Source organism: Manduca sexta, chromosome 10 (assembly GCF_014839805.1).
Source record: "Manduca sexta isolate Smith_Timp_Sample1 chromosome 10, JHU_Msex_v1.0, whole genome shotgun sequence".
In the NCBI taxonomy this organism is placed as follows: Eukaryota; Metazoa; Arthropoda; class Insecta; order Lepidoptera; family Sphingidae; genus Manduca; species Manduca sexta.
The window spans coordinates 7,814,906-7,824,610 of NC_051124.1; the positions used below are offsets into that span (position 1 = coordinate 7,814,906).

General features: G+C 34.7%; 1 protein-coding gene across 1 annotated transcript in view; it reads left to right on the forward strand.

Moving 5' to 3' along the window:
* Positions 1–1,455: 1,455 nt before the first annotated feature.
* LOC115453337 overlaps positions 1,456–9,705 on the forward strand; it is a 23,651-nt gene continuing 15,401 nt past the window's right edge. Inside the window, exon 1 of the mRNA XM_030182038.1 lies at positions 1,456–1,616. Coding sequence (XP_030037898.1) covers positions 1,559–1,616 — 58 coding nt within the window. The 5' untranslated portion in view covers positions 1,456–1,558. The remainder of the gene's footprint in view (positions 1,617–9,705) is intronic.

A 9,705-nucleotide genomic window follows, 5' to 3' on the forward strand; every position in this document is an offset into this window, starting at 1 on the left:
ACATCGAGTTGTAACCTAAATATTGAGTCGAAAGTGTCAAAGAATAAATAAAAGATGCGACAACGCTGCTTGCTGCTTACTAAACCTACGCAAATTCCGGGTTCGTGCAGTACTTATAGTCTTTATATATTATAACGCAATTCGTTTGCAATACTATAAATTATGCACAATCAGCCACGAAAGCAGTTATCAAAATTTAAATTTTATATCGCCTTTAACCTTTTGTGCTCGTATTAATAATATTTTTTGCACTAAAATAAACATCTAAGTGTATTATTTATTTTAGATAAAGAAAAACGAAAATTTCGATTGAAGTTAATTCATAGCAGAATTTCATAGAAGTCTTTGAAATTTTGAATTTGTTTACTAATTTATGGCTGACTGTATCCAAGTATATATCTTTTAATAGAACAAGTATGAACATGATATATATGATAATCATATGAATAGATTCCGCACATATTTTTTATTATTAAATTAAAATAGCAATTCCGATGTCAATAAAAAAATATTTTTGTCATTTTACGAACCCTTTTTTACAGTTTTAACAATCATATGGCATTCAAAACGATACGGCCGATAACAAATTATCAACAAAACAATAATCATCATCATAATAAGACATGACGCATCGGTGGTTTTACTCTATGAGAAGGTGAATGTTACACAATACCTTACTGCTATTCGCGCCAGTCCCTCACTAGTCACAGAATAGCGTTGCAAACGCTGCGTTTTTTTAAACGCTCATATACAAGATATAAGGAAAACGTTCAATATGTTGTAATTTTATTGGTATAAATAGGAATTTTGACAATATTTATGGATATTGAGTTAGAAGTTAATGCGTCACCCGGTGAACGTATAAGGCTGAATACTCTATACTTGACTGCCTTGGTGGCGTAGTTGTAATACGTACGCAGTACGAGTACAACAACTGTGCTTAAATCCTAGGTTCGAATCGTACACAAAAAATAATTGTGACTGGGTTGTTTCTATCTAAATAATTACTCAGTCGCAGCTCGGAATTAGGAAGATGCCGGAGTCTTACCCTGTGTCTCAGAAATCACGGAAAGCCGTTGCTTGAACGCCTGAACTTTTCCAGTCACGTCAGATTGTTGTCCAACCGGAATATTATGAGACAATAGAAACAGGGAGTGCACCTGTACTCGTATATTGCGCACACACTTAAGCACTTTAATATTTTCTGCGTACCTGGCTGATACTCCGCTGAGATTGGCCGCGCAGAAATTCAGGAGGGATTCATTCATTCAACTTAACAATTATATACATACATAATATGATAAGTTTAAAAAATTACATTCTTTTAATCTTACAATAGCAATAGACTAAAATACTTTTATAATATTTGAAATCCATAACATTTATATAGCTGGTGACTATTGAGTCATTTTTTAAAACGCCCGTCTGTGACGACATGAATACAAACGTAGTACAAATTTGCTGCTCGGCGTCATTCGCTTGCCGATAGACATAAGAGGCGATCGTCAATCGTTGTCAGTGTATTTAAATTCAGAGATTGTGTTGTGCCGATAAAAATATGGCGAAGTTATCAATTGCCGTGTCTATTGTTCTATTGGCCTTGTTTGTTAACGACGGTGAGTTTATATAATTTAATTAATTACTAGTTTTTAATTTGAATTATTTTTGTATACAGACCTTTTTAAGCCCCGATGGAAAATGAGGTGTTATTAGTTTAAGGTGTGTAGATGTGTGTCTGTGTATCTGTATGTCTGCTGCGGTATCGTAAATCCGAAAAGAATAATCGATTCCGATACGGTTTTTTTTTGTTTGAAAGTTGATATGATCGAGATGTTTGTTAGGTATCATTTAGATCTATTTAGGTATCCGAAGAATATCAGCTCATTTCGGAAATCGTTTATTACTTACCTCAATTATTTATTTTACTCCTAAAGGCACACCTTTAACACGGTAGTTGTTTAATCTGTTTATGTCAAAATGAGGGTGACGTAAGCGCATACATGTAACGTGGGTGCGTGACGAGCCTTTCTAACAGAAATTGGCGGGAACATTGCATTTACTAACTTTTGCAGAGGTTTTTTTTTGTTTTGCATCTGTTATGAACTCTATATGGGCAAACTCACCGACAAACGGTGACAGCTATATTATAAAAGAAGAAGAACTTTTGGATACGACAAAAAATATATACTACATAGCATAACACTTATTTTCTCTTTTAGGCGTACCTAGAGGTGTATCATATCTATCTATTTCTATACTTCTCAGTTTCTACCACTTTTTATTATTGTATTTTAACTCGGGTCCAACGATACTTTCGGCTTTCGCATATCTATCTACCCAGTGTTGTGTTGTAAATATGTATGTAGTTATACGACGGATACCAACCAGTACCTACCTACATGTCTTACCTAATAGTGAAAGTAAAAACAAGTTTCTCCGATTGCAAACGTAATCAGCATGATTCGAATGAGAAAAATCCAGTCGAAATAAATGTGTCGAAATAAATAAAGGATGGAGAAATCTATAGAAATTTCTGTATTGTAGTATCTCTCGACAGGTTGGCACCGTCTGCGTAGTGCCTTAAAATCTTTGCTGGTAGGATATTTTATATCCGCTTGGATAGTGTCCACCGTACACAAGGTGTTTAAAACCGCCATATTGGCCCACGTAAGTCGCGTTTCGGGATCAGCCTGTATATATCCGGTTCCAACAGGCATAATTGTATCGATTGTCGAGGGTAATCATCTCTAGTCAGTCGACATTATATTGGATACTACTCCACTCACCATCAGGTACGGTGGGGTCACCTAGCCGGGCCTGAATAAAAAAAACACAATGAAAGCATAAATTAGATACTAATATAAACACACCCAAACACATAAGCAAACACAATTTTGGTTTTACCGAAATTTTTTGAAAAAAAGAAATAAGTATAATAGAGGCTTATTTCAATATAGACAAATTAATTCAAATTTGTTCTTTCTTTCATCGTTGACTTTCGAAAATGTATGTTACGAAATTTATATTTTAGGCAAAGTTATGCCATTGCAAGGAATAACTTTCAAGTAGGAACTCCGTTACTTACTTACCTAGCTTGTAGCACCTTCTTAGTCGTTGAATCTAGAAACAATCCTTCTATATTATAGGTAAGCTTGTTTACAAAATATTACAATACTCACTGGGAGTGTCTGCGTGGACCAGTTAAACTGGTTTCCGAGCTATAAGTGGATTGCAACGCTATACTTTTATATAAAAACATTATTTAGTATTTCCTTAGCCCATTGCGAACAAAGTATGTAATGTTTAAAAATGTTAGTAGTAAATTTTAAGTTTAAATTTTATACGGAATTTCCTTTAAAAATTATCCATATTATCGTATTAGTATTTTGATAATTATTTCTGGTTGGGAGACTATACAAACTTTTGAAATTCTTATGGAGAATTTTTCAGATATGTAGGTTTCCTCACATTATTTGTCAACATTAAAGCAAGTGATAAAAAACAAAGAATACATACATAACTTTAGAAAAAGTGATAGATGCGTGCCCTTGTGTTTTGAACCTGCGTACAACTGTGTTCCACTATTAATTACGCTATCGCCGCTATTGGGACGTTTTGCGCATGCATTTAATTTAATTTATAATTTATACAATTCGGTATTTTATTAAACGTTGAACGTCCACGTGCATTTTCAAATTCAGTATAGTTTTTGACAGGCCAGGATAAAAAAATATATATTACAAGATGCTTTTAAACATTTTATAGTTATCTTTGAAAGTGTGCGCGAATTTGATATCATGCGGCAGAAACACTTACAATGTTAAGCTTGTTTTTAAAAAAAGTGTAGTGCAAATGCGTGCGAAGTGCAACTGTAAGGCCCCGTTCACACGAAAGACTGCACGCTTTACGCAGAATAAAGTTCTACCGTATAATGGCGTATTCACACGATATAGTATCAAAAAAAAACTTTCTGCTGTCAACGTGATGGGAGATGGTTTAAAGCGCTTTGGAATTCAATTTTGGGCTCTTCAAAGCTTGAGTGAATCGGTTTCTGCTAGGCAAGCATGCTTCAAAATGTTTTCATCTTAGACCGAATCATCGCTTAACATCAAGCGGATAGCGGCCAAAAGTAAGCCTATTTAGGATAAAAAAAAAATGTTCTTAGTTAAAATACTGTATGTCACCGCCCGTTATCCCAAATATTGATCAATCAAAATTGAATATCAAATGTAATTTATCAAATTACCATAACTCATGTTCAGCTACGCCTATAGAAGAAACCCTCGCATTATTGTCAAGTACTGCCTGAATCGGTAGTAATCATTAAACAAGGCAGAAACAAATTACAATAGCCAACGTGTAGTACCAACACGCTTTCACTTATCAACGTTTGACACACTTTAAAACCCTTTGGCATTTGTACTGGTAACAGAGCGCCTCTACGAGCACTTTCGAATATTTTTTATGTTGCATAAGAAAGGTAAAACATATTGTGACCGATTTGTGAAAGGTTGCTACCTAAACGGCGCGGAATTAGTTATAAGTCGATTGGCCAAGATTTTTATGGCAAAACACTTGAAGTATATTTATATTCAGGGCTATAAATACCTATAATACCAGAAGTGCGATAGATGTTTGCTTTACAGAAAAGAATTGAGGAAAAGTTGCATTTAGACTTTTGGAAACCTCACTGTCCGTGGGATATTCCGTGGTTTATTGTAAAACAGTGAAGCTATCCCGTTCATACCGGACCGTTTGTCTTGTAGGTATGTCTAAAGTGTGGCGTGGTCATTAAGCGTGTTATTCTAGAGCCCTTCATTGAATAACACGTTATAATACATTAATTTACCAAACAAATGCGTGGACGATGGTCTAGTCCCCTATTCGTTAAACATGTGGCCCGCATGATCTTATATTTAATGTAAGTACGGAACGATATTGATTTCCATTGTAAATTAATAAAAATTTACATTATTACATCAATTGATAGATTTCTAAAGAAATAATTGTATGAAACATGCGGTTTTAGAGACCATTAATTGTGCAAATGGCAGTTATATCAGAGAAAATACTTAAAATCATCCATTTAGGAAATTAACTGGACGTCGTCAATAGATATCGTTAATTTTTATTATCTATTGACCTGACCTTTCCCTTGGATATTGTATTTTCGACTATATTGCTTATTACGACGAGTTCTTATAAGTTTTAGTTGTACTTGTATGAATGTACAAACTAACTCGACACAATTATCACAACACATTATACATATAATAAAATATGACGATATTATTTTTAAAATCCCACGTTTATCGTAAAATTATGCGGTTTCCTGGTATTTTTACATCAAATAGTACATAACTATTCTGTACATTTATATTTTTTTTAAAACTATTTTTCGGCTTAATCGCGGCTTTAATACTTCAGTTTTCCTCTGACGTTCCGAGAAATAAATAAAATCCGAAAAATAGTTTAATTTTAATGTCTAACATTTGTTAGAGCAGTTATCTATTTGAACTAAGGTCGATTGGCGTAAAAAACTTATTTTTTTTGGAAAATTACTTTTATATAGTAGGTATACTATCTACATAATATTACATGGTTACCCATTGCTAAGCATGGGTCTTCTTCTAAGAATATTTAGCTCACCACGTTGCCTTGGTGCGTGCTCTTAAGACTTCACATACTTCTGTAAATCATCCTATTTTTGTCATAAATATTTCCTTGTCAAGAACACGTAAAATCGAAATGTCGAAAGTGCAGGGTTCTTTAGCGTAGGCGTGCAGTTCCCACCGAGAGAAACCCGCGAACCGAATACCGGAATCTCCCGGCTTAGCAACTGCAGGAGCACGGAAGATTGAGGACGAACTTGGGGAAAGGATGGGGAACCCTTTTAGGATAGGATAGAAGGAAAAAAGTGGGGAAACGTTCGCGAGCCCTTATAGGCCTCAATGTATACAGCCAAGACGTATACACGCTGAACTGTGTACCATGGACTGCAGCAAACGTTCATGCATTGTGCATTCGGTGTGGAGACCAAGCGCATAAGAATTGCTTCGGAAGAGAAAAGAGATGGGCTGGTATATATATGTTATATGTCAGCAATCCTTTTTACTCTCGTTTATAGACATATAATTTACTTATATCAGGAATAGAAAATAAAACATACGTAGAACTAAGTTGTTCTTAGCCAGCTGGAACTATTTTAACCTGTTCTTAAAATACAACAGTCTGCGAGGATAGTTAAGGTAATAAAGTAATGGGCGCGAGAGTTTTAACTCATAGCTCTAGGCCGTGACCTTTATATTAGGTCAACAGGCCGTGCACTACGGCGTTAGTCATCCCGATTATCCAGCTGGTTGGCGTGGGAATATAGCCCTTATTAACAAAAGTAGTAGTGCTACACGGAACTATTCATTCTGGATAGAATGGATCAAAATGATAGTCACATTACACATTTATGCCCACATAAGGGATGGTGTGACCGGGTGAATACTACTCTCTCCTAAAAAAACACCAAACATCTGGTGAACTATGGCAAATACGTACTTCACTACTACTATCACTTCTCGGTGTTCTTGGTGAAGATGACAGTTCCTAGTAAAATTCGAGTGTTATTATTGATCATATGGATGTAAAATCTTTTCTTTATACAAAGTACGTGCATAGCAAAGTGACCCCGGTGCATCTGATGGTAAGTGAAGTGGAGTCCAATAGAATGTCTATGTACGAGATATGATTACGCCTCAACAGTCGACACGATTATGTCGGCCGACTAAAATATTATCTATCTTTTTTGTGATTACATCTGTGTGTTTGATTTGAACTGGTCGGAAAACCAAACCACAAAAGTTTATCGTTCAGATAATACAAATACAATTATTTAGAAAACTAAAATATAGCCCAGTACATAAATAACAAAAATAACTAGGAAATATCGTGTGCTCATTTGCATAACGGAAACAAAGTAACTATTTAATGAATTTATGTCGATATAAAATATTATTTTACATATATCCTTAAGCACATAATGTCAATTTTTAATTAATGAATAAACTAACTTCACATAACTGTTCCGTTGGGGCTATTTTGTAATCGCTCATGGGAGACCTAGCCTATGCCTAGCCTATGAATGTTTTGTATAAAACGGACTTTTACGGAAGGCCCTGGAAATAAATATCCATTGTTTGAATAAGAATTAAATAACATAATTCATAAAAAAACTATTTTGTAGCGTGTAATTAATATTTTTTTTACAAAGAACGTTTTCAAACCCACGGACAATTGTACAAAATATTTAATTACTTATTTTTATTCCCTCGAAATAATGATTTTCGCAAAATTATACAATGAAATTTATGCACAATTTATTAAATAATTAGCTATGGCCGACGCAACTTCGATAGTTTAATTAATGCTTAAAAAAATACTAGGTATTAATTTTGGAGCCAGTTTCGTTTTCGCCTGATACGCCAACAAACATGAATTGAGCAAACATGCAAACAAACAAACACCTATTTTTAGAAGTTTTTTTATGTTCCTAACCAATTCCTCGCATTTTCCGGGTATTTATTTTTAAAAATATGTAATGTACAGTAACGGAAAATCTAGGATTTCATTATATGCACTTATACTTGTAGATACTAGAAAAAGGATTGTTCTTTTTTTGCAAAACTATTTTTTACGTTAATAAATAAACACTTCAAATATTTTAATTTATTTTATTTGACTAGCTAACAATAATTTATACCAATACAATACGACGGAAACAGCCGATATAACCTATAAATGCAATAATTTCTTACAGGCCAGGTATACATGCACAAAATAGATTATAATTAATACATCTAAATACATTATAGATTGTACAATAATAGAATCACATATTAATACCAACTAATTATAATAAATATTTACAAGATTAATAAACTCATAATTTTCAAAACGTAAGATAAATTACGCACACAAAATTCCAAATATAAATTGCAAATTTCATTATTATTTTAAGAAATACTCGATATTTCTTTTGTAAAATTTTAGCTCATCAACTCTTGAACTCCATTACTAGGTGATTTACTATGTGAACGAACATAACTTCGCATGTGGCACAAAATAAGCGTAAGTACATTCTAATAAATGTTGAGCTAATATCGAAACCCTAGTGACGGCACCGACGGTTCTTATTGTTGTGCCAAATGTGTTTAGTGACTCACAAAATACATAAGTACAATGTGATATTGTTTTTCCGACCTGGCTAAAACTTAAATAAACATTGCTATTGTTTACATGACTAGATCTCTATTGATAAAAGAATGCTTAGAGCCTTGCGAGCATTTCCGTTCGATGTTTGTATTCATTTTTGTTATAGTCGGTGCAGCGATAGTAGTTTTCTCAGTTTATTTCTAATATATAATATACATCCAACCCTGCACAATTTTTTAAACTTCACAAACTGTTCACAACAATTCTCTCTCTCTCTCTAATTGTTTCCTCAAGGCTGAGGATCATGACCCCTGTCACTTGGTCAAGTCTTGGACAGCTGATCACCAAGCATGATGGTCCTCCGCCAGATGCAGTGCCTCCGGGATAGTCATGGCTAGCGTCTTGCTTATTTTATCAGCTCAACGAGCTGGTCTGTGGCCACGTGGTCTGCTCCCCCCAACCTTTCCTAACAAGATAGATCGTGTCAGGTTGTCAGAGTTTTTCCGCGCCACATGACCGAAGAACAAACAATTAGGGAACAAGATTTTTGTCCTTACTACAATTAGGTTTAAAACTATGTTAATTATTTCTTTTTAATTTTTTAATTACTACAATAAAAAAAACTCATTTGTATTTTTTAATAAATAAAAATGTACATTGTTGAATCGTGAATCGTCAGTAAAAGCATTGGCCTCCGATTAGCGTGATTTTGCATGAATCGTCCTCGAGCTTGTCTCAGTTGAATAGTTAGAAGCTGTTAAATATGTAATTATTTAATGCAAACTCGTTGACAGTCAATAACGCACTGACGTCTTTATTGTGACAGGTCTAAACCTGCCAGTCACATATATAACATTTCTCCCCCATAACATAAGAATTATTAAGGTACAACTAAATAACAGAACATAAACTAAAATAACAAATTACAAGTCCATACAAAAGAAAGCTCTATAGTCAACTCTTTGTTTTGGCGTAATAATCTCTCCGATTGACCTGGCCTTTGCTCCGAGGAAAGTTGATTCTCAGTTTCGTGAGCAACCCTGACCTTCTGAACCTAATGTCACATCTTGAACGCACTGGTTTTCCGAATCTGATGTCACAGCCTCAAAAAACTCATCATCGGAGCTCAGGTTTGGCTGAAGTGGTAATTCGGCTGGAGCCTCGGCTAGTGCCACTTCATTATCTCCAGCTGGAGCCTCGACTAATGCCACTTCGTTATGTCCATCTCCCTCTGGTGCAACTTTGCGACACAATCGCTTGGTCCTCCCTTGGAGACGTATCTGTCTCGTAAAGTTCAGGCGTAAAATCCAGGACGTCACCGGTATTAGAGATGGGAGGAAGAGACTTTCCTACAAGTTGATTTTTATGTTTTTCACTTGCACTAAGGTCGTACAGTCCCGTGACTAAATATGTTAATTTGCCTATTCGTTTGGTAACAATGCCACGATTCCATGTAAATTGTTTATTTCCCTTGATATTTCTTATACATAACAACATCACCCG